The sequence below is a fragment of the Apteryx rowi genome, unplaced genomic scaffold (genome assembly GCF_003343035.1).
Source record: "Apteryx rowi isolate R43461 unplaced genomic scaffold, aptRow1 scaffold_183, whole genome shotgun sequence".
Lineage (NCBI taxonomy): Eukaryota > Metazoa > Chordata > Aves > Apterygiformes > Apterygidae > Apteryx > Apteryx rowi.
Genome location: NW_020448119.1, coordinates 35,452 through 61,492, shown reverse-complemented (window position 1 = coordinate 61,492; position 26,041 = coordinate 35,452). Strand labels below are relative to the sequence as shown.

Below are 26,041 nucleotides of genomic sequence, written 5' to 3'. Positions count from 1 at the left end.
CTTGGCAAACAACAGATAAATTAATCCAATTCCCTGAGAGATGACTCCTCCTCCAAACATAATTGCTAAAGATTAAATGCCAGTTTGAATGGATTTATTAAAATTTAGGATAGCCCTCATACCTCCAAATTCTTTAAGAACAAAGAATAGGTAACAGGTCTCAAAGTATTTCCTTCATCTTGGCACTTGCTTGGTCACCTTCAACAGTTGACTGTGCTTTACCAGAAGCTAAGGAAGAACCATTTTTGAGGGTGTAAGTAATCCTATCATGTGATCCTTGAAAGAGGTGTCAAGTGAATGGGCTGAGATTTGGAGGAGCTTCTGCTTAGATGTATGCTGGGCAAAAAGGAGTCAGATATTCTTGCTGGAAAAGCTCTGGCTGGCAAAGGGCTTCTAAGGCTTGACTACTAGTTGCGTTTTCAAGCCATATCATTCAAGTTTTTAAGGAAGTATCATTTAAGGAAGGTAAAACTGAAGGAAACAGAATATAAATACTGGAATCCACTGAGGAAGCAAAATAGTACTTCTCCTCTTGCAAAAAATTATCAGAGCAGTAGCACCCATTCGTCAGCATTCTTATCTCTTCCCGCCCAGGTTTTACAGGCCCTGTATACTTTGTGCTGTGCCTTTTGACCTGGCCTTTGAGACTGCCAGTGAGGACAGAGAGGGATCAGAAACAGAAGTGCAACCAAAATACAATGAAAGGTAACTCCAATCCTCTCCACAATTCCCCAGCCAACCTGGGCTGTTCCTGCCAAACAATCAGGAGAGAAATAGTTAACAGCACTGATGTAAAAGGTCCTCTGATAGTTAATGATAAGCTTCCCTTCCCCCTACAGTGAGACAAACCTCTTTCAGACTGTTTTTTCCAGTCTCTGCTAGCTGGCCTGGTGAGATAGCAGGGATTTAGGTCACTTTTGGGGGGTGGGGTGGCAGGGGTGCCCTCCGAAAGGAGGATGGACGAAAAACAAAACAAAACAATTCTCCCTCTCTCTGAACCACTGGGAATCAGGAGCCCAAGTAATGCCACCCACAGTTTCTAACAGACATGTCTGAAATGGAGCAGAATGCTGAAATCTACTGCTCCTCTTCCTCTGCCCGACAGTTCATTGCTTCCCACTCTTTCCCTGAACTAGAGAGGATGGCTTGCAGCCCAAGTAAGGACCAAGTTTCCTCTCCTCCCCCAGCTCTGTCTTTCTCCCATTTCTTGTGCTCCTCCCTTCCAACAACATATGCCTTAAGACTGCACAAAGCAGACAGAAGGCAGTATTATTAGATGAGCTTAATGAGTATTTAGGAGCACTTTGATGATGAGAGAACCCTTTTTATTTCTGCAGTAGTTCTTTTATTGCAAGGTATACAAAAAACATAATTCAAGAGTCCTCTCCTGCATATGATCACAAAAATTACAGAGAGAAAAAAAATCATTAGACCACTCAGTTCTCCCAGAAATAAAAGCATTTGCTTCTGAAAATGTTAACATAATCTTTGTAATAGTGCACAAGATCTCTGCACATGCAGGGTGGAGCTCCTACTAGCTTGCTGTGATGACAAATAAGACTTAAAGTTTATATAGGCTTAGTCATCCTTACTGCCGTACTGGGAGCTAGTCAGAAACCACCCCTGGCATTTCTCACATAAAGCAACCAGTGCCAGCCTGCTATTTTAGGAAAGGAAGCAACTTATATTTTCTACCAGGCCTGAAACAAAGCCACAGTCTTTCTGCAGCTCTGCTGTTTAAGGCCTGTCAGCTTTTCCACAGTGAACCTTTATTTCCAGGCTGTTATGCTTGTGAACAAATGTATGTGCTTTCAGCCAGTGTTTGGCCAAAACAAGCATCACTCCTGATGCTACTTTTCTGAAGTGGTTTGTAAATAAAAGCAAACATTTTGTGCTTTCAGGATTGCCCTATTCCAGCTCCCTGTAAAATGTAAGCCCTGTACATTCCCTGGAGCTTCTTGCCAGTGCTGGCCATTTTCCAGAGGGATTTTCTAGTCCTTGCAGGTACTTTTCTTTTGACTTTGGGTGTCACAGACAATACCTATGCAAAAAGCAGGAGAAACACATTAACTGGGGGGAAGCCCATCCTCTGGCAGAATCAGCTCTGGACCTCCACACCACTTTATTCTGCTTTAAACAAGTTGGGGACTTTGATCCCACAATGACTGTGAGCTCACACATAACCATCCCTAGTGACTTCATCACAAGAATCAGGTGGCCAAAGGGCCTTTCTGAGTAACTCACTCATCAAAAGCAGCATTAGACGCACTACTGCAGTACGGACTGCATTCTCTCCAGCTACTCTGCCCTTCTCCCCCACCTCCGGCTGGCCTGGGAACTCCAGCCCAGGTTCCCCTGCCACCCCCAAGCATGGAGGGATCAGGAGGAATCAATGTCCACATGATTCTCCAAAAGACATGTGGAGTAGCAGGAAAGCAGCAGTAGATGGATCAGCACCGGAGGGCAGCGATAGCTTCCTGCCCCACAACAGTGGCTGGGGGCAGAACTTCAAGAGATCTGGGATTTTTGCAGACTTGTACCTCACTGCCTTCTCATCTCTAATCTATATTTTGCTTCTGAACTTCTTCCTCTCAGTTGTTTTTCAGTTTCCTTCACAATCAGTATTCTTCTCTCCCATCCAGTCATCTCCCCATATGCTGTCCTGCCCTTCTCTTTAGCCAGACTCCTATTTCCCATTCACTGTGAAATTCCAGTGGCAAGTAAATCAACACAGATGGACCTAACTGCCCTTTTATCACCAGGACTGCTCTCCACACATGCACGTTCTTCCCTCCCAACATACCCTCTGCATGGTCCAAATTGTACAAGTACAGCTTCTGTACCATTATTTCACACTTACACCAGCAGTTCGGTTTTTCCATTGAGGGAGCTACGCTAGTTTAATATAAACACTTTAGTAAAGCCCTTGCAAAAAGCTGTATGGCGATGGTTTAAATAAGGCTCAGCTTAAACTAGTCAGGAATGACCTCAAATTAAACCAAAGAAGAAAACTTACATTAGAAGACTTTTCTGTCACATTTACTCTTGTAAATGTGTGTGGCTTAAGCCCAAATGATGGATATCAAGTCTTCATTTGTATCTTTTATATTGTGTCCCCCCTCATCCTGCTCTGCACTAAGCACAGCAAAAGCTTGTTAAAGAAGAAACAGCAGTGGCTAAAAGCTGTTTTGTTTACACTAGCTCTTTAAGTGTTATTTAATTTTCATCCTACTTGATGAAATGTGTTGTTGTATAAAGCCACACGGCTCAGTCAGATGTGGGTGTTGAAAGGAGCAGACTTGGAGAAATACAGCAGTTCCACCACTTCTGACTTTCTTCCCCATGGTGATGGACTCACCCATGACCTCCTGGGCTTCAAGCAGGAAGAGCTCACTCCAGGGCCCACAGCCTGCAGAGTTCAGCACACACACCCTGATGATCAGGTCTTTGAGAGGATTCCACATTGTAAGATTAGCTTTTGTCTCCTGTACGATCATCTCCCCCTGAAAGCAAATAGCAACAAATGATAAATTGCCTTAAAAGGCATCTAGTATAGAACTTCACTTTAAAACTAAAACAAATCAGTACTGCGCATTTTATTGGTGCTAAAGAACGGGTTGAGAGTTTTGACTTCTGGGTTCTAGTCTTGGCTTTGTCACTAACTTGGGGTGTCATCCTGGGTTTCTCTTCTCAAAGATTGCTAATAGCCTCCCAGGGCATAGGGAAGATAGGAGGTTTAATGATTTCCTGCTTTGAGATCCTTCCATGAAAGTTGCTATAGAAATGTTTTTTTTTCCCTCCTGTTAAAATACACAATTCCTTCTTCTGTTTTAAACACAAAGATGTTCTAACATACTGCAAAGCATCTGACAGTTTTAATCCAAAGGAGGAGCCTATCTGTTTTAACTTGTTGACCAAATCTCAAACTGCTGCTGAAATTCATGGCCAACTTTCACTTAGGAGGACAAAGCCAACATATTTTCAGTAATTTGGGGGATCTTCTTGACACACATCATTTGCAATAAACCCATGAAGATTTGGTTGCCACTGCTGACAATGTAAATTCAATGGGAATTTACAATGGGAGTCAATGAGGCCGACCTAGTATGAAATGGGTCATGCAAGAAAGGAAGTCCGTTTTCCCTCTAGCTATCTTTTATTACAGGCTTGTTCATCATTAATAATCACCGGGGAAATTTAAGAAGTAAGAAACCATAAGAAATAATGCTGTGAACTTCAAAGGCAGATACTTGTGAAAGGTCAATACTGAAGATCAAATGAAAGGCCTTCTCCCCTGACAGAGTCCCTTTAAGCTCCTTCCATACTGTAAATGAAATAAAGGAATCCACAACATTTTATTGTGATTTATAGTATAACTCATGCACTTGTTAAATACTCCTGTGCTGCTAGGATTTGAAAACACAAGTCTAAGCCACAGGAGAGAGAAGGAGCAGATCCTGCCACACTGTCTGAGCAACTCTTGGGACAGAACTTGAAAGAGGGAGGAATGAACTGAATTCTCCCTCCATTGTCCTTGTTGTACAAGGAGCAGCTGGGAACTGATCTGTCTGCAGATGAACATTGAAGCAAAGGATTTTACATGTGCAAGGAATGCGAAATTGGCCCAAACATCTGAAGCCAGAACATTTACACAAAAGCAATGCCAGGAACCTAGCCCCCCAGTSTTGGTAGGGGATGAGGGACCCAGCACCTATAAGATTTAATCTGTACATTCTCCACTTCTGTGTCCAGTGGCTCAGCTCCCCTCAGAATCTGTTACCTGAGTTACATTATCCTGAATCCACTCCAGCCTGTATCCCAGGACACTTTCTTTCAGCACGTCTGGAGCCACACCTTCCCACTCCAAAATCAGACCAGGCTCCTTTTGGATAATATGGATATTTTGTGGGGTGCTGCTTGGAGCTGAAGGCAGAGGACAGAACACAACCACTCAGTGCAGCAAAGTAAGGTACTATCCACACCGAAAATCACTGAAAAGACAACTTCACTCTTTCCTGAGATCAGCCAGAGCAGAGAGTGTGAGAGGAGAAAACAACTTCTGCAAGCCACCAATCACCATGTTTGCTTCAAGTGGAGAAGATAAGGTTAAGCCAGCATCTCTTGTTTCACTGCTATCTCTTATTCCCAAGACTCCAAGGATCTCAGAGACCCAATGGGACACATGCATAGCACACACAAGCCCTGTGGCTCGATCAGCTTCTGTCTTACACATCATGCTGTTAACCGCATTTGACTACAGATTATTATTTTGTTTTACTGAAGGTAAGACAGAAAACAGAACAAAATGGGTCCGATTCATTCATGGGACAACTCCACAGATGTCTGTTGAGATACTCCAGGAAGGAAATATCAGGATGTTTTTGACCCAACTGATTGGTTTTTGGTCCTAAGCAGAGTTCATAACTTCAACGTCTTTACTTACAAATTTCTAAAATTTGTTCTGGAAGCCATTGGGGAAGAATAAATGTGAAAGTACAACACCCCATTCCCAGYTTCACCCACAGTAAGAGAAATAAGAATGGCAGGGTGTTAGGAGACCCTTAGAGTGGACAAGCAATCCAACAGTGTCACGTCTGACCGTGCAAATGCAACAGGACTTGCATTTGTGAATTAGCAAGTTTATGAAGTTTATCATCAGCTCTTTGTCAGCTTTAGAACTGCTTTCCTGCTCGTCTGCTCTGTGCTTACCAAGCTCCAGGGTCTGGAAGTACACACGGTCTGTGAAAGGGGAGCTGCCCATCTCATTGCTGCAGCGCACACGGACGCTGTAGTTGGTGGAGTGCTTCAGGTCTTGCACATCGTAGGCAAAGGGGGGCACCGGGGCAACCTCCATGGAGACCTCCCGGCCTTCTGGTGACTCTGCCACCTAGGCCAAGAGCGAAAGGGAGCAGGCCGTTACCATTAACCATATGAATAACAGGTCCACAATTGTTTCACAGTTAGCTCAGGAACAAGTAGAAACAGATATGGCACCGGTGGTGTTTAAAATGCTGGAAAGGGAGTTGTCAAACTAAGAATCTCAAGCCATGCCTTTATTTCATTTAAGTGATATCTCTCTTCTAGCTTTGGCAGTTCAATGATTTTCTAGCAGCTGAAAGTTTGGTTCCATATTTTAAAACATTTCCTTATCTATGTTGCAAATTCTACATTTTTTTTTAAGTACTTGTTGCTCTGAGTGCTGGCTGTTTGCTTCTGAGGCTTGTCTAAGTTTGGGCAATGAAAATTGTTAGATCAACTTCCCTGTTGCCTATTGTCATCTTTTTCTGAACTCCTTTTTCAGAAGTTTGTATATTTGTACAGTCTTGCAATGGATTACAGACACAGCAGATACAGGTAGCTTGGTTCACCCAAACTGTTTCAAATTAAACTGAAAAGAAACTTGCTATCACTCCTGCAGCTCTTCTTTTCTTTTTTAAACCTGAACTTTTAAGTAACATGAACGTTAAGTTAAATCTGATCTCACTATGGGCTTTTAATGCACAGACAGGTTCAATGTTCCACCTCCTTTTGTACTAACAACAGCAATAGTCTCCTGCATAGCTCCAGGCTCAGCCCTTCTCTCTTCTCAAGTGCATATGAAAGAGCAGAGCTGGGAGTAAAGGCAAGGTATACTGACAAAAGTGAAACAATCCCATGAACTTTCTATTCTCTAAGACTATAGCAGTCTTTCTTCCTACCCTTCTTCTGCTCATTCTCACACACACTTTGGCCCACTGATTAATTTGGCTAATAAAAAGGAAGATCTCAAGTTTCCTAATGGAAGAACATATTGTTCTCATTGTCAATCAGTGTCACCCAAAGCAGGGAAAAAGCAATCCGTGTTTAGTGTACAACTCTGTCACTTTGATAATGCGTTTTTGTCAGGAGTCTTGTATCTTCCCCCCTTTTTCCCTGGAATACAGCTTGTGCGAAAGGTGAGTAAACACAGTGACTTTCTACCCTGTTCCTCTCAGAGGTAATCTGCCTATCTGAACATGTGCTGTGCTGGGGCACTGCTGCAATTGCTGAGTGCCAGGGAACGAGAGCCAAGCCTCACCCCCACCCCCTTGGCTTTCTGCGAGCTCCTAGCAGAAGTACAATAGCTCTCTCACTGGGAGCCAGGAGTGCGTGCATTTTCTCATGGAAATGTGGGTCAATGGCTCTCACAGAATCAGAACCATGGGAGAAACACTGAAGATGAACCGTGGCATTTAAGCTGCTAAAGACCACTACAGGAAACAGCTTTTTGTCAGCGGAGGATTAGTGCCAAGTTAACCTGCTCCCAGAACCAAACCTGGGCACTTCATCCTCCCCAAATGGAACAAAAAAGTCTGTGAGGCTTAAAGGGGGGAGAGACTGCTGAGTGGGCAGAATCTGAGCTGCTCTGACTCAGCCTCTTTTGCATCTGTCCCTCCTTCCCCCACCCCCCACCCCTCCCCAAGAAAGTGTGAGGAGGAGCTCAAGACACAGGAGATTAGCACTGCTGAAGCTGAAGATCATGACAACCAGAGAGAATAGGCTGTTCCAACTGGAGCTAACTCGGCAGAGAATAGACTGTTCCAACTGGAGTTAACTCGGCATTGTAAAACAGAGGAAGAAAAACATTTTGAACAGCAAATGAACAGAAGCAGCAACAAAAAACAGAGACCTGGGCCAGCTATATTCAGGCATTCATTCTGCCAGAGAGTTAAATCAAGATGATAGTTTCTTTTATTTATGAAAGAGAATAAACATCAGAGCATGARATCTCTGGTTTCCTCACCTCCTCCCCAAATAAAAGAGGAGAGCAAGTAAATTAGCTTGGCTGCTTCCAGTATATTTTGTGCTTATAATCCTTCCTCATCTACATAGTTGGCAACACCCCATAGAAATTCCACTCCAGCTCACATTAGTGCTGTAATCAGGTAGGGAAAGCAAAGAGGCCCACTATTTGCACCTGACAGATAAACCCCTGGGGAATGTGCCTGCCTCTCCTTGCTCCACTTGCTTCAGAAATCACCATTTCTTTTTGTCACTCAGATATGAGCTGTTTGATCCGATTTTACAGTTAAGTGTGTAATGCAAGAAACAAACTTTGTCTGAAGTTGGACATGCATCATTGTTTCTAGGAACCTAAATAAGTGTTGCATTTTTTCAGAGATGCTGAGTACTCAGCACCAGCTGGAGCTAAAAGCCACCCTTGAATTTTTTGGGTAGAATTGGTCTTGGGTAATGTAAAAACCAATCAAGATTTAGAGGCAGGACTCTAAAACACGCAAATATGCCTGACTTTGTCTCCAAAGAGCCCAACTTATCTTCTGCCTCCATCACCCCCACCTTTCACGTATCATGCCCTCTACTCTCAAGGTCCTCATCCCCTGTGCTCATTAGTATAGCTGGATCCCAGCATTCCCACTGGCATTGCAAAGCACAGAGCTGAGGTGGCACAAGAGTTGCAGGTGACTGCACTGCACTGGAACAAGTTACCATGGGCCAGTTGCTCCAGGCCAACAGAACGTGTGATCACCCTGCAGCCACGCAAAGTCACTTCCCACCACGTTACATGTACTTCGTATGTGCTGCTGTGTCACTCTGCATGGGAGCTGCTGCCATGGAGCAAGTGATGTGATAACTTGCTGAGAGGGAGAATCAGGCCAGTCTCAAACGCTTAACTGGGCAGCTCATGCTCAAAGCTGGCTCTGCTATTTGGCACCTGCACATGCCCTAAATTGTATGCTGTTAAGTTTCCATGTTTTAAAACTGTGGAATGAGAATTTGAACGCTGCTACAAAGCAGTTAAGAGAGTGACAGACAGCTCAAGCAGTGAAGTGGTCAGGGGAGTCCCACTCTGCCTGCGGGGCACGGGCAGCGTAGAGGGCCCATACCTGAAGAGTGCAGGAGTGGAGGGGAGAGCGGCCATCGAATCCCGGCACCCACACTACACTGGCGTTGCTGCTGGTGACTTGGCTTACAGTTACGTTGAGAGGCGGGAGAGGCATGGCTATAAAGGAAACAAAGAAGCTTTTCAGCATACACAGAAGGGAGGTATTCACATGGAAATGGACAGAGGCTTGAGGCTAGAAATTGTGCCAGAACTGGTGTAACATAACATCTTTAGAGAGYGTCCCTGAGTGTTGCGAATGAAACTATTATCMTAACATTGAACAAGCTATTTGCATCCATTCTTTAGGAGTTCAGCATACTTGCTTGTTACATACAGACAGCAGTTGATCTCTCTGATAGCAATGCTGGTGTGTGATATTTGCACCTTCGCCATTCAACCCTCTTCCCTACCCCCTCCATCGCAATGCATGACTCAGCCTTGCTGACATAACTGTCTGTGGACCTAAATTGAGAACTAAATTAGGGGTTCAAAATCCATCTCCTGGCTCTCAGTCCAAGCCCCAGAACACCTCTGCCAGCACAAATTGAAGGGCGGTTTACTGTAGTGACCAGAATACCTTCCAATTGGATTTGCAGCTGACCGCTTTGGACTGTGAAACTGCTGCCTCCAGGTGTCCATTACAGACATTTTGGGACGTTTTGGGACAGAGCCTGAATTAAAAACTCTGCTTTCTCCAGGCTGAAGATTAATTCAGAAAGCACTTTCAATTTTATAGAGGGGGAATTTGAGGCAAAGGAAGTGTAAATTACATAACTGGTATCACACTACAAATTAATGGCAAAGTCGGGAACAAAATCAAGATTCCCAGACTGGCCATTTAATCAGATGTCTGTGCTTCCTACTGCCACAGAGCAGCACTGAGCACTGCTCCTCTGCTCTCACTCTGACCAGGTACCTCCATCTCTGCAGGTGTTGTGAGGATTTTGTCATATTAATCCAATCTCCTTGACTCACTGTTAGAAACCCACAACGCTTCCCTTTGTTCTTTCTTTTTCCTCCCACCGTAACTCCACACAGTCACTCTGTATTTTCCTGATATACTCCTCTTATCACCATCCCTTTTTCACTCCTGAATCTGTATTTGCATTTAATCCACCTTACTCTTGAAAAAATTACCAGCTTCATGAACACCAACCTCTCCCCTGATCTTTCGGTTCTTTTTTAGTATGCATACACGTGTGTGTGTGTGTGTGTGTGCGCGCACGCGTGCGCACACATGCATGCAAAAGGGAAGGGGGGCAGACCACCGGTCCAGAAGAGGAGAGGTGCAATGAGTTCTCTGCCTTTCAGTGAAAGGTCTCCGTGAACTAACATAGACTTTTCTGGGGGGGTTTATTGTTTGTTGTTGTTGTTGTTTTTTTCTTTTCCTTCTATTTCTTTCCATTTTGCTCTCAAGTATTTAGGTCGGTAAGCTCTTTGGAGAAAAAATCCCGTTTTTAAGCTTACTTTCACAGCTATGCTAACTTGAATATCATTGAAACATTGCTCCTAACGTAACATACTCACAAACACACTCACAGGTTCTGAGTTTAGTGACAGGTTCTCTTCAACACTGGATGGCAAGCTCAAACGAGGTATGGGCTACAATGCCCGCGAGAACAAATAATCAACTGCTAACGCATTTCAGTGACACATCCACTCTTTAATGTGCACAGCCCCTAAAGAGGGCTAGTTTGCTAGCCCCTTCCCACAGTTCTGCTATAGGTAGAAGGGACAGACATTTCCCCGTTGGGTGCTGGAAAAAGTTCTCGGTGTCCGTGTTTTCTGCTGTGCTGCGAAACATGGGATATGATCATAAAAGTCTTAGGCACACACAAGAAGGAGGGCAAAGCCAGTTCGAAAACAGCAGCTTGAGTGTTAAGATAATTTGAGTTAACTTCCTGTATGTTTGTAGAGTGCCTGGAACAATGGGGCTTTGTGCACGACTGGGGACTGTGGGCTACAATAACAGTAATTTTCTCCTTGGAGAACACCCAGCACATTGTCGGCACTACAGAGAATAGATAATGAACAACAACAGCAGCAAATTTGAAGAAATGTTAACAGTTTAAAAGTGTCCTAGCAAAAATATTTGCCTCTGGAAACACAGAAGAAACAAATTGTTTAATAAATTGTTAGATAGACTTCAGAGTCCTCATTAGCACAGGAATCTGTGTAAGAGAGGAAGGCCCTGATCAAGCATGTACAGACAGCTACTCCCAGGAGTAATTCCACTGAAGTCCCCATATGTTTATAGAATCAAGGACTAAATGAGCATTATCTGGGCCAGCTCCCATTTCCAGTGATGCCCTCACTGGGAGCTTTGCTTTAACTTTAACAGGAGCTGTACTGGATCTCCAAGCTTCTGTTCTTCAAAGGAGCCTCCTCACTTCCCTAAGCTTATAACTACTGCTTTAAACATATCTTTGAGGTATTACAGTTAGAACCTATACAACTACAACACAGGACTTTCTATTTAAAACCCTGTTTTTTTAATCTCTAGGAGATGTCAGATACTGATGTGACATTTGGCAAATCACTTAACCTCAGTCTCTTCAGCTTTAAAACAGGGGGATACATCTCTCTCAAGTGGCTTGTGTGGATTCATTAGTTATGATTGACCTTGAAGCATTTGGAGCATTTTTGGCTAAATGTAATTTCTAGGAAATATATGAGAATTCTGAGGCCTTTGCCCCATTATCTTATTAATGGTTAAAAATCTGTGTTAACATTAAAAAAAAAAAAGAAGAAAGCTTGTTTATGCTAAATGTTATTTCTGACCATGGATTGGTGAGAATTTAAAGCATAATAGCTTTGTGAACTAAACTCTATCCCCGAATAAAAATATCCATAGAAGATATATTCCACAATAACTAATTCCTCTGTGTAGACAAGCCTTTAAGGCAACAACTTTAAATGTTTTTAAATTAAGTTATAAATCATACTAATCCAACATATTGCATTCTTGGCACGGCAGTAACCACAATGTTTGTCCTGAAGAAAAATACACCCTAGAAATGGTAGATCTACACCTGGATTTTAAACTATATTTTAATGCATATTAGCTAATACAATTGTAAGTTCTGGTACAGACATAAATGATTGCTCTTTTTCAGTCTGAGCAATAAACTACCACTGGAAACAAATGATTTTTGTGACATCTCTCTCCTAGAACTGATAATCATGTCATGTATTGCACATTAAAGCACGACTAAGAATTCAAATGCAGAAGCATCCCAACACGAAGAGGGGAAGCACTGACTGTTCTGATCATCCCACTGTTTCAGTCACCTGGCTGAGCAGAGGAAACGTGACATTGGCTCAGGGCCTCAGAGTGGCAGCTGCTCATACAAGGGCTAGGAATTATTTGTTTTCAATGAGTTTCTAAAGGGCAAAGAACAACAAAAAAAATCCATAAAAACAATATGGATGGGTGGATTTTACTGGCTACTGCTAATCAACTTCCCTGTCTGTTTTCAGCATCTAATGTGATGCCAGTAGAAGCAAGTAGATGCAATGGCCTCTTTAGCTCTAACAAGACTCATCTATCTCCAAGAAGGAAAGATTTCCTCAGCTACCATTTAGATCATGTCCAGCTACAATCTCTCATGAACAATTTTACTGCTCTGACTCTCTCCTTTTCAAGGAAAATCTGTTATTTGACATCATGTTTCCATTCCTGAATCAGATGTGTTTTATTTTCAACAACCAATTTCACCGCAGGGATACGGCCCTGCATAGCAAGCAGGGAGCAGCCATTAGAGCACGATGCATTGTTTTGGCTGAACTGGTGCTATTCGCAGGCAGCTCTGAGACAGCCCCTGCATTAAGGAGCCTTCCTTTCCCTCCCCACAGGGCAAATCCCTACTCCCTTGCCCATGCTCTTGCACTCTCTCACCTTTAATTTGAACAGTGGCTGTCCGAGATGAAGATAATCCCTTTACGTTGTGAGCTTCGCAGGAGAAAACTGTGCTTTGATTAATACCTAGAGATTAGCCAAGAAAAGGAAAAGAAACACAAACAGCTATGTAATCCAGCTTCAAGCCTTCAGCAGAATTTCAATTATGTATGATACCCAGCTCATGCCATACAGGCAACTGGAGGGCTGAGCAGGGTGCCAAAGGCATGTGGATTTGAATGTAATTAATGTGCCAACCACATTTTTAATGGAGAGAATGTGCTGGTGTAGGAGAGCTTCCATCGGAGCTTCAGAAAGCGCTAAAAAAGAAGGATGAATCTGGCAAAAGAGTAGATCACAGTGCTTGGTTAGTGGATGTCCATTTCTCATTACTGCATGACTCAGCCTCCACCTTGTTTCTTGGTGGTCATTGCACCCCATTTTGGTGAGCTCCCTCAGTGCAAGGATTGTGCTGCACCACATAATTATACAGTGCCTGTATAAATAAATGGGGTTTATACATCCCAGACATCAGCCTGCCACCTGAGCACCACCACAACCTAAGCAACAACCACCTTCTAACTGGGCTATGAACCCAGGTGAGGTTCCAAGCAGAGGCTGTACATTTCAAGGTAATGCCCACATGTCCCTTGCCTTGCATCTGATTTTTGCAAACACACAATGGAAGTAAAAGTAAAATGCTACTGCATCAGCATGGAGGCACCTTCYAGGGATTATACAACACAAGGGAGGGTTATGCCTCCTGTCTCCAGTGAGCATCTGCTATCTCACAGAGCCTGACCATGGCATCGTACTGATGTCTGGCTGCTCCAAGAGGCAAATTGGTATTGGTAATTAATCAGAATAGAGACGCATTTGCAAAGCTGCCTGGAGAAGCATGTCCAGCATCTGTCTTCACTCTACTTGGTCCTCAGTTGCTTTATGGAACTCTATCTGAAAAAAAATGACAGGAAACACTAGCTGGGCATGCAGTTTAGGAGGGAAAAGCTTTCTCAAAGCTGCATGGAGGAGATTGCACAGTGTCTGTCTTTGCCATTTGATTCATCTTCCAAGGGTCTTAGACTGACAGCATTGCAAAAAAGGTGTAGTGAAGGAGTATAGTGAGGGTCTGCTATAAAGCGAGAGCAAAACATTTTAGCTTCTTCCACTCGCCCCAGTGAACCAGACGAAGAAGCAGGCCAGCTGGCTGAAGGCAAGGCAGCAGAGCGGAGGAGCACCTGACATGCTAGGCACTTCCCAAAGACTGAACCAAACACAATCCTGCCCTGAAGAAGATGCAAAACACACTATATACCAAGATCCCCTTGCTCTCTGGCACCATTTGTCAGCACCACTTTCCAAACACAACAATCCTTTTACCAAACCAACTGCTTGCTGAACCTTTCATACATTTGCCTACTGGCCAGTATTTTATCATTATTTTCTTCAAAATTTGATAGTTTCTTTTGCCAGCAATGCCTGTTTTCTTAACAACAGGCTTTTCTGACATGCTTTGGCAACCTGACCACAGTTTGTGCCCCACTACATGTTCTATGTTGCAAAGACAAGATCCACCCAAAGGAAATCCCAAAGAACACTACAGAGATAATTTTCTAAGCATTTCAGAAAGGAGTTTCAAGTCAAGATGATGATTAACTTTGTAATCTTCCTCCTGATTAAAAAAAAAAGACACAAAACGCGAGCACCTCAGTGCATTACGGCTGTGCACTCTTCTGCATAATGGAGGTTAGGCATCTCAGATCCCTCAGCACCTAACTTCCTAACCACTGAGGCTGTGTGCAAAAAGAAGAGGCATGGATTCCCCTGCAGCCAAGAAATAGCTAGACACGTTCCAGTTTAACTCTCAGAACAATGTAATCCTTAATGAGCAAGGCCTCCTGTGTGTTTGGAGTGGCAGAGAAAAGGGCAAAGAAAGGTGCTGGTGAAAAATATATATAATGGCAATTCACTTTAAGAGTCTTTGTCAGGTCCCGGTATCACTGCCCCACAATAACAAAAGTTCTGTGAGGCACCGTGGGATGAGTTCAGTGGAGGAAGGGAGACTTTTCTTTATTGTCTTTCCCCTCTTGATTATCAATCTTTTCCGCTTCCATTTCAAGTGGCAGATTATATCATAAGGGAGCAATTTTCATTTCCAACTTGGAACAGCATAGAGCGGCAACACAAGAGAGCAGATGATAAAACCATTGCAAATCACAAACCAAGTTTTGATTTACATATAAATTAGGTTCTAAGGGAAGGCTTAATGGGATTGGATGGCTCAAGGGATGGCCAAAGATGTATAGAAACAAACTCCCCCTGGGTCTAAGTGTATTAACACTGATGAAGAGGCCCCAGAGATGAATCTGAGTCATAAAACCTTTTCTTTCTAAACTACTAGTTCAGCTTTGGCCTGGGGCTGCCGAAAATAATAGAACAGCAGCAGAGATGAGAAGCATCAGGTAGCTGTTGGACAACGAACTAGAATTAAGTTACCTTTAGGAGGTAACTACAAGAATAGGGGCAATCAGGTCCTGGTAGGTATGCATCTCCCTTCTCTGAGAGCAGCCTTGAAGAGAGGTACAATGATGTACTGGCTCCTGAGTCCTTCAGCGGATGCTGTCACGGAAGGCAGTCTTACCACTATGCACCTAATGCCCACTCTGGAGGAATCTCTGGTCTCTGAGGCTATCAACCAGCCCACTTCAGCATCAATACAACCACTCTAGAAGTGTCAAACAATTACATGAGACAGTCAGGTTTAATAAGAGCATCCAGTAAACATGCAAGAACAGAGGAGGGGGAAGAGAGAGGAAAGAGGGGAAAGCAGCATGTGTCATGGCTGTGCATGGAAGGAAGAAGTGGCATCTGTTACAAGTGCGGACTTTGAGATTCCTAAGCCAAATGTCACCAGCAGAATCGTTTTAAGAAAACAAAACCACCCTCCATGAAGTGGAGCAACAAAAGACAAAGCAACCATGCATCATCTCTCCAGCAGCAGCCTTACCACAGCGCCAGCCCCACCCAGGCTCTGAAGAGCTTGTGCTCCGCAGGCCAGCGCAAAACACACTGGGAAATGATCACTCCTCGAGGTGACCCAGTTTTGCATGTGATTGTAATCTCTCAGCCTTCAGTGTAAAGTTAAAGAACATTCACACACTACGTGGCCACCCACGTAAGCCACCCAATGTCCCTGGGCACGTACTGAAACGAGACTCTCTCTCCTCCTCTCCCTCTCCGCACTCCTGATACTCCAAGTGATCTCCTGCATTGGCAGCAGCCTTACCTGACACATTTAAGATGGAGGGGGAGATGTCTGGAAGCCCCACTCTAGAGTCTCCCATCCACCAGACAATTGTCACTGGCTCAGGGGGACCAACAGCAGCACAGGCCATATGAAATGGGGCATTAGGGGACACGGACACATCCTCAGGCTCCACAGTAAAGTAGGGCACACCTAGAAAAGCAACAGACAAGTGATAATAACTGGAAAGGTTCCTTCTGTCTCTTGCTTATTTCTGCTAATACGAGTGCCCAACACTGGACACCCATCTGCCCCTGTGCCTAATCTGACCCTCTCCAAGCCCTTCACAAAAATATACGGTCAGATATGCTACATCATCTCAGGACATGAACTACCACTACCACTGGAAGTCAGCAAGAGAAAAGCTCCCCTTTCCCAAAATGCCTTTGAAAAACTTCACTTTGAATGAGTCTCCTTCAAAACTCCCCTATAAAGTAGCTTTTAATGGCAGCATTAGCTCAGTTTTCAGTTGGAGAAACTGGGGTTTAAAGAGGCAACAGCCAGGAATCCTAGCAGTGTCTATCACCATTTTTAAAATATACCTAATCTAGCTTCAGATATTTCTTGCCATGCATTAAAAATTGAATCTTGTAAACATGTTGAACTAGCAGCTGTAACAAACCCATGAAGGAGGAAAGAATTCCCCTGGTGAGAGACAGGTATCATTTACAGTAGTCCTTCCACAGCTTAATTGAATAGAGTGGCCTTCCAGCATGCTCCAAACACCAAGAGAGGCAGGCTGCCTTGGAATTAGGGATAATTTGTTACAGAGCTGAAGGCTATTCACGGACACCGCTCTCTTGATAAGTATCTGTTCACCACAGTGAAAAGATTCCTGTTTGGTACAACAGGCCTTAGATCAGAGCCATCCAGAGCAAAACGCAGCTGCAGCAGCACTGCCTTGGGTCATTTCTGAACTGGTAATAGCCGAGTATAACTCAACACAGCAAATGATGTGGTTCCTCTCACAGGCGATGCCAAACCCTTTGTGGCTGCTCCAAAGCAGCAAAACAAAATTCACCAGGCACCAGAGTGGGTGCTGATCCTGCAGAGCGGCAGACATGCATTTTGGTGACCCGTGGAAGAACTGAAGGCCCAGAGCAATGCCGAGGCCCCTTTATACTCAAAACTTTCAGTTTCGCACTACTGACTACGTTTGCACCAAAATGAAAGATAAGGTATTTTCAGCTGGGGAAAAACTGTTTTGAAAATGCTGATCTAGCACCTCAGAGAAACAGAGGAACCAATGATACTGTGCATCTGGACACTTAATTTACACTATGTCCTTGGCCACAAAGACGACAGGCTTGAGCAGCTCCTGTTGGTATGGCAGATCCTGAGCACCTCTGAAAGCAGGAGATTAATGTAAGTGTGTAAATACAGATTTAGAAGCCTAATGCTTGACATTTCCCCTACACCCCAAATGAAAGCGATGTCTTCAGTCTTCTGCTGACCATTCAGTCACTGTTTGTATCATTTAGGTGACAGTTTCTTTGGGTTTTCCTCTCCGCCTTTGCACATGCCTCTTTAGAGTGGTAGGTAAATGAACAAACTAAGATAGGCCTAAAAATAGGTCACTTAATATTTTTGCTTAGAAAAGGAATGATGATGCCTGTTTGTGCAAAGGTTCATGCTCAGGACACGTATACCCATCATCATGCTTTACTGCTCTTTTTTGCTTACATGTTTTATTTTTTTATTGCCATCATATATAAACAATAAAAGTGAATAAACTTTCCAGATGCCAGTTGTGACACTTCCACCCACTTTGCCCTCCTTCTCTGAGGAGAAAATGCCACCATCTCTTCTACCCATGGGCAGAATCCCTGCCTGTTGTCCCTTTGAGCAACCCTTCAGGAGAATGCCGCCCCGTTCAGCAGGTTTTTCCACTTCTGGAGCAACTGTGTAGATCAGGCAAGGCCACAGTTAGGACACTAACTTTCATGGCACAGGGAGCGCGGCTGACCCATGCAGCTCAGGCACGTGCACTGCCCCAAGGCAATGCTGTCTGGGTGCTGCATGGTCAGTGACACACTTAACTGCCCAGTCCCTGGTATGAGAGGGAATAGCAGGCACCCCCATTTCACAGCTGCAGAGTAGAGGCACAGAGCAGTCAGCCGCCAGAAATAAACCTGTGTAGTCCCTCCTCCAAGTTGGTATCTGCCCTACTGGGCCAATTTTCTTCTATATCTCAGTGTTCAAAGAGCATTAATTCAAGGGGGCATGTCCACAAAGGACTGGTTGGGGCKATGGCTCTGTAACAACAACAGGGGCTAGCAGCCACAGGGAACAGCCACGTAGCGAGAGGTGTAATTTCAAAGGGACAGTTCTGGAAGAAACATTATCTTAGTTTTTAAGATGGTCACACTCAGCAGTATGCCTCTTAGATTACTTCTCCAGGTATCAAATGCTATCATGTTTTCCATAAGGCCAGAATCTAGTTTCTAAACTGGAATTGGTTTCGAAGTCACTGTGTCTTTGTAAGTTCTGAGGAGAATTTCATCAGATCAAACACTTTAGCTGTATTACAGACACAGTCAAACTCCATCAATACAAATTCTGCCTGATAAAGACTACCTAACTCAAGCAACAGATATTGGATAGCATAGAATCCATTCTAGCTTGCTTTTAATTAGATCAGCAATAGTCTACTTTTACATTGTATTTCATACTGAAAGGCATCAAAACCTACTGAAGACTGCACACGTGACCGGAATAAAGATCCTCTCTCAGCCCAAGACAGAGGATATAACAATTGTTATTAATAAGGTAAACTGCTTCTAGACAAAGCTGGTAGGCCCAAGCAAGAAACAAGTGGGGAGATAACAGCAACTGTGGGACTGATATGTTTTTGCATTCCTTAGCATTTTCTTATGCTAACAGCCAATATATTTTTTAAAAATCCATCCCCTTATCACTACTTGTTAATTGTTAATTTTTTCCATTAACTCCCATTTTACATGATTACATGCTCAGTTCCAGTTTAACTAGCTTCTGTCATACTTGTTTTTCTTGTAAAAATGACTAGTTGCATTTTGCAGCTGATGCTTCTTCTGTCAGCTTTGGCCTTCATTCTCAACACTCCCCCTTATCTAGCTGCAGCTGTTTCTTGTGACTTTGATATTTTTTGCCTGTAATATCCAGAAGGGCTCCTTTGTTTTTCAGATTGGTTAGCACACTGAGCTAACCAATTACTCTTCTGGCACCCACCATGCAAATGCAGCCACCTCTGGAGTGGACCACAGTAATTGGAATAGAAATAGCAGCTCTGCACAATAGAGAACATTTTAAACCATAAACAACATTCTCCAGTTGAAACTGCACCTGAAATCTTAGATGGACAAAACCCTGGAATTCAGGAAAACAGCAGGTAAGCATTGATCTTCCCATGAGGACTGCTATGGATGTTTTCATGACTCTGAGCAGCTGAGACTTTTGCTGTAAAACTCCACCTATCCCACCCCACCTCTTGCCACACAGTCCCACCCTCCCCTTTAGGGGCACTGATTCAGCTCCAGCCCAAAGAGACAAATGTTACCAATCATATCCAAAACACCAGTTCTTGCCCAAATATGTTGTTTCTGTCAACCTCCTCACCAAATATTAAGCCATCCTCCTCCTACTAGCTTCTGAGAGCCTAATAGGATCACGACTCAAGGGAAATGAAATAAGGCAAGAAGAAGCCATCAATCTACTTTGCCTTGAGCAACTTTTGGGCAACTGTGTAAAAGTTATTCTTCATCAGACAAGGCTGTTTGGGCAAAACGGTGCCACATGGAATATTTCTGACTATGAAGTGCTTCCCCTGAAACTCTGAGAATAGGGCTAAAACGGGACCTTGTCCTCAAAGACCTGTTTGACTGATGCACAGAGTCAGCCTGTGACCCTGCTTTGAGAAGGGTGTTGAACCAGATGATCCCCATAGGTCCCTTCAAACCTAAATTATTCTATGATTCTATGAATTATTTGGAGATGAAAACAACAATGGATTAAGGGGCTGGGAGGAAGTGTCAGTGTGTGAAAGGATCATCCACTTACTACCTGATATGCAGAAATAAAACCAGAGAGCTAATAAACTGACAGCTCCTCTCCTTGAAGCTACTCTCCCTTCATTTCTTACTCCTGCTCTGTAGCTATCTCCCTGCAGCATCACCCATGGTTCATAGATATGAAGCCTGTCACCAGAGCAATCTGTTCTCACTGCTTCCATCTAGAGTATATTGGTGGGTCAGCCCTGAAAGGAAACCAGCACTACTCCTCCTTACCTTCCACTATGAGCCACACTTGCTGTGATTCTTCCTTCTTCCCCCCGTTCTCAACCTGGCACCAGTACTTCCCAGAATCTGTCCGCTCGACGGATTTCAAGCTGAAAAAAGTCAAAAGCCATATCGATATTTTACGTGGATAAAGCACGTTTTTGCCCCAAAGGACCCTCCAAGTGTTTGGCAGACCAGATGCACAGACAACACCCACTGAAATGCAGCCAGCTCTGGGGAGGAGGGCAACAGCCAACCAGCACAAAGCATGCGGCAAAACAGTGGAGAAAGGAGGCTCCTCTCTCGAGTGAATGGAGGGAATCCTTAGCAGAGCAGACAGGCCTTCCTCGGAAATATCCACGCAGACAACCCATAATTTGTGTCCTCTGAAAACAGGAAGGGATTGTTCATCTCCTGGATTTGGAACTGTGATTCTAGCTAGTCTTCAAGAATAACAGCTTGACCTACAACGTCTGAGCCAGTAGGAAACTCCAAATCACAAACCTCTAACAAGTTTTGCTTCAGTTAGGGGCTAGTACTGGTAACAGCCTCACACTGGAATAAATGGGTCAGAAGTGGCTCCCCTCACTCCAACCGCAGTGTTACCCTCCTAAGAGCACTTCACATGGCAAAATTCGTTGGGTCTGACTCTCAATTCATGATTTCAAAGGAGTTATGCTGGCCTATTCCAGCACAGGACCTCACCTCACGAACCTTTCTGTGTCCTCCCTTGCTCAGCAACAACTCCTCTTCCAAGAAGATGCAGCCAAGCAAGCAAAGGCAGTCATGGGGACTGACTAGCATTCAAGTTGTAAACTTCCCGTTCAGGGGAGAAATTCTGCTTTTAGTTCCACCACTGTAAATCTGCAGTAGTTCCGCTGTGTTTAACAACACTAGGCTAGCCTTACGTGCAGGTGAATAAGGGCAGAATTCGGTCCCAAAGCTGCAAGGTCTCAGCTACCAAAGGCACCAGTGGGACTCCGAGCGCCTGTTGATGTACATACGCTGATTGTCTCCCTTGGGATGTGCAGCCATGCGTCTGCTGCCATGCAGGGATCCCGAGCAGATCTGATGCCCACTTTTCTAATGCTAGCAGTCTGTCTTGGGAAAAGAGGAGAATGTCTCAGGATGGAAGACAGAAAAGGGAGAGTGCTTGCTGAAATGCACAAAATGGTCCCACTACAGCCTGATTTTCAGAGCTGTACCTTCAGATGGCATCAGCTGTCCTGCCCATCCGGCCGCATGTTCTGAAACACAGTGATCGTAGGAAAAAGTCACACAGTGGGTGATAGAAATGATCACTTTACAGGGAGAAAGGAAAAAGGAGAAAAATATGGACACATCTAGATTGAGCACCCCAACTCAGCCCTGGTGCTGCAGAAAATTCTCGATGCAGGAAAATGAGATGCGAGAAAGGAGATCAGACTGGGAGACTCCAAGGGGCAATGAGATTTAACTAGTAGAACAGAGGGGAGTTAATGGTACAGTTTCAAGATGAACTGTTTCCACAACGTTACAAGATAGGAAAAATCTGTGCCTAGTAAAATTATCAGTGTTTATTGGAGACCAGCTTTATCACAGAGGCTTTTGGTTCCTGGAATCAGGGACTCCAAGCTATGCTAATCCAAGAGGCCTAAGAGGGGATGAAGCCTGAGCTCACGAATGACTGATTCTCARTCAGTCAGCAGTCCTGAGCCCTCACACTGATGGCATACTTGCTTGAACAAGCTTTCTTTATGCATAGAAAGGGCCAGAGCAGAACCTGGAGTCTTGTTTAACTCAGTACCTTTAGAACTAACTGACACCCACTTCTGCTGAAATAAAGGCACAGAAAGAGGCTTTGCAGAAGTGAGTTTTGAGCCTCTGAGTAAGGCAGGCCTGATACTTTGTGGAGTACATATACAGGGAAAGTTTCTCACAAAAATGACTCAGGATTGGTTCAGGTGACAAACACTCCTCCCCAAGAAAGAAAGGGGATGTAGTCTTGGGAGTCTCATTTCAAGTAACAAGTCTCACTCTTTAGTCAGACTGAGAGTGCAAGAGAGGGAGAGTAAGAGAACTGAATGAGTATGAGAGAGAAAACCTATTAAGTCAGACCTTAGTCTTCCTGCTGCATGGCAGAACAAGACGAACAAACAAGGCAAGAATCTCCTTTCACCTTGAAGTCATGTCTCAAGCATCACGAGCATTAGCAAAGCACCTGTCACTGCAGTAGTCAGGAAATCAATAAGGTTCTAGTGCATAAAATCTCAGCCCACAGTGGCTTCAGTTCTGCTCTCAGTTATGTCCTTGCAGCACTCTGAACCGCAGACCCTAAGGACCCTGCCCTGCTGAGGTCACTGTAGTTGCATAGATATAGCTGACAGCAGAACACTGTGCAACAGTTTCCATGATATTCCTCCTTCTGTGCATCTGTTGTACCTGAGGAAGCCGATCCAGTGCTCTTCATCTACTGGAATGTACACCTGGTCTACGCTTTGCACCACTGCTCCGTCCTTGATCCACAACATCTYGGGATCTTCCATTCCCTCGAGGCTGCAATTTAGTTTCACGGGTTGACCCTGGGACACCTTTAATTTGATTGGAGATCCTGTAAATTTCATACCTAAAAAAAAAATACTACTCCACCCCACCCCCAGAAGAAGGGGGGTTGGAGTACAGCACATTACTCTAGGTTGGTGGTCTGGAATTACATACCCTACCAGCACACACTGCACAGGGGTCCAGTAGTCTCATCACTGCTCTACTGTGTTTGCTATGTGATAATCAAAGGCAAGCACTGAAATCGCAATTGCCAGAGAAAGGTGAAGGCTCAGCCCATACCAGGGGCTTTTTTCAGCTCAGAGCTCACTCATGTAGCAGCAGGGTGAGCTTCCACAGAGCAGTGCCCAGGCAGAGCCAGACAGAAATGCTGGGAGCTTTGCTGTGCCAGCGATCCAGCAGCGCTAACTGGGTCCTCTTAACACAGTACCACACCTCCCTCTTCTCTTCCAGCTTGAATTTCATTTAGGGTGTTCCCGCGCTGCTAAGAAATCATCATGCTTGCTCTGTTGTGTGCATTTGTAAAGAGCTGGGATCCGGGATCCGAGAAAGAAACAATTATGCCATGTTATTCAGTGTACCTTGTTCCTCTGCATTACAGAAAGCTTCTCTGCAATTTACAAAACCCACGAAAGCAAAACCTATTTTACAGCACACCTCGCAGAGGAGCCAAACTGTTTACAGAACACCTATTTCTGTCGTACAATGGGGGTGTAGGCTTGAACAAGCCTCCCTGACCCTTCAGTCCAGTCAGAGGGCCACGCTCTGCTCAGAGTTACGTAGCTGTGACTCTGAAGCAGCAGGGCTGGAGTGAGTGGAGCTGCTCAGATTTACATTGACACAGAAGCGATCAGAATTTGGCCCAGAGCACTGTTGCATGTGTGGGTGGATGGGGAGTGTTTCCCTCAAGCAGAAGTGAATATATGGAATGCATTACCATGAGAAAACACGGAAGCCAACTGTGTAAGTACATTTAAGAAAGATGGGCGTATAAAGGAAGAACCAGAGGATCAAAGGAGACTGTGGGAAAGCAGCAAGGCAGAAAATAAATGTAAAGCTAGTTTTGTTAGACAGGGTGGCCATTTCCTATGCAGTGGCACAGGACTGACAGACCAGAACAGGTCTAGTCTGGTTCAATAATGTGCCCTGGCAGTGGCCTCCACATCCTTTATGGGAGAAAAAAAAAAAAGAGAGAGGGAGGGAGAGGGAGAGGGAGAGGGAGAGGGAGAGGGAGAGGGAAATAGGATTCCATCATTCCACTGCTTTCGTGCAACCATATATCACAGTACATTACAACTTAAAGCAGTTCACTGGCTGGTCAGCTCTCCCACAGGATGCCTTGCTAGCCTACAAAACCAGATGGAAAAATGCCACTTGTGAAATCCAGAGCACTGTGAAGTAAGCAGTCCTGTCCCTCTCAAACTCTGTCACAGCCTGAACCATGATTGAATGCAGAGACGTTCTGCTGTGCCACTTCCCTTTTGCCAGCACGTCCCCTCCCGCAGTCACTGTGGCCATGCCTCGCAGGGTACAGCAGCAGCCGAGCACATTTGCAGCTTTGCTGTAACATGGGGAGAAGGGAGAGCCCACGCTGGGTGACCAGCCAGCGGTCACRCTTGCGGCACACCAGGGGCCCCGGAGCGATCGCAGCACATCGGCAGAAGGACCTTATTCCTTCTTTTAACGAGTTCCCCCAGCCTGTTAATGGCTGGTTTCCAAAGCTCATTCTTTTGCACTTTATCTGTTGTTATCAAACTTAGCAAACTCACCAAAAGCATGGAAAAACTGGTAAGATGATCGTTTTAGTTTAGCTGCTGCAGCTCTTTTGCAGGGCTAAGGATTTAATCACTTTGGGTAAGGATGATCTAACCTTGCATTACTTAACTCATCTGTAACACAAATTACATGTCCCAGTGCGTGCCAGAAAGCATCCTCCCTTTCCCCGCTCACAATACTGGAAGAAAACATGAAAGCTTCATAGCAGCTCTCTCTGTATTACAGAAAACTAACATAGCCAGGTTGCTAAATGCACATATAAATTGACAGACACTTTAATTACAGGTGCCTTAATGGAACAGCAAACTACTTTGCTTTCCTTAGACTGCTCTGCTTAAAGAGTTAACCACAAGTTAAACAATGAACTGTCTTAAAAGACTCTTTATGGTTTCAGTTCCCATGCAAATTAATGATGGGGGAAGTAGAGTACAAATGTACAGCCTAGGTCGTAATTCTCTACGTTGCGTAAGTACAATTGCTCCATCACGATTAACTGAAAGGAAGAAATACTAATCAGGAATCTTTAATAGATTTCATAGGTTTTTTAACAAAAATTCAGCCTTAGCTGAAGCATCTTCTCGTGCAGGTATCARGTAGAAGCACATAGGACCTCAGTATGGATTTTAATTTCCACTCTTTCCCTCCTTTGACTCTCCCACTCCTGATTTCTCATCTGATAACATTCTCACCAGCACAAGAAATAATCTCATCCAGGTAGGTTCCCCCAAGCCTACCTGTAATAACTGCAGAAATTGAAACGTACAGTTAACTACTAGGAAATAAAATTGTACTAAATTTCTTATCAACCAGTTGTCAGACAGAATTGACAGCATTTGAACACACTGGTTGTCAAAATATGCAACACGCCTTTTTTTTTTTTTTTTAATTTGCCATCTCTGAATATTTTGATTACAAGAACAGAAGTATGGTTTTCTTAAGTTATTTTTGGAGCGGTGAGAGGAAGACGTCTACCAAAGCACACTAAGGGAAGGTGCCGCACTCCTTAGGACCCCGGTGCAGCAATGAAATTCGCAACGCCAAAACAACGTGCCTTCACAGAATTTGCCTCGCACGCAGCGCGCAGCCCCGCGCTGCCGGCGAGGGCAGCGGGAGGCTCGCCTAGGCACGCCGAGCCTCTCGCACCGCGTCTCTCCGCGCCTACTCAGAGGTGAAACTTCGGAGAATTAGTTAAGAAGGAAAGCCAACGCGAGCCTCTCGGGAACGCATTAGCACCCGGCTTTCCTCGGTGGCGATGGGAGCTAAGCAAACGCTAGAACAATGCCTCTGCAAACAAGGAGAAAAGAGGTTTTTGACCGCTCCCCGCCGCGCGGCCACGCAGGCGAGTGCCGCCGCCGCTGCTGCCGGGCCCCTCTCGCCGGCGGGCCCCGAGGGGCAGGGCAGAG

At 44.6% G+C, this 26,041-nt stretch overlaps 1 protein-coding gene across 2 annotated transcripts in view; it reads right to left on the bottom strand.

Moving 5' to 3' along the window:
- The window catches only part of TYRO3 (TYRO3 protein tyrosine kinase), a 39,935-nt gene extending 16,996 nt beyond the window's left edge, over positions 1 to 22,939 (bottom strand). The window contains exons 1-8 of one of the 2 annotated variants that reach the window (XM_026061688.1): positions 22,743 to 22,939; positions 20,331 to 20,431; positions 16,048 to 16,218; positions 12,762 to 12,848; positions 8,865 to 8,980; positions 5,710 to 5,887; positions 4,781 to 4,923; positions 3,359 to 3,503 (exon numbers count right to left, since the gene is read on the bottom strand). In XM_026061688.1, the coding sequence (XP_025917473.1) occupies positions 3,359 to 3,503; positions 4,781 to 4,923; positions 5,710 to 5,887; positions 8,865 to 8,980; positions 12,762 to 12,848; positions 16,048 to 16,218; positions 20,331 to 20,431; positions 22,743 to 22,924 (1,123 nt within the window). In that variant the 5' untranslated portion in view covers positions 22,925 to 22,939. The remainder of the gene's footprint in view (positions 1 to 3,358; positions 3,504 to 4,780; positions 4,924 to 5,709; positions 5,888 to 8,864; positions 8,981 to 12,761; positions 12,849 to 16,047; positions 16,219 to 20,330; positions 20,432 to 22,742) is intronic. The other variant, XM_026061687.1, reaches the window with a different exon arrangement.
- Between the last annotated feature and the right edge of the window lie 3,102 nt (positions 22,940 to 26,041).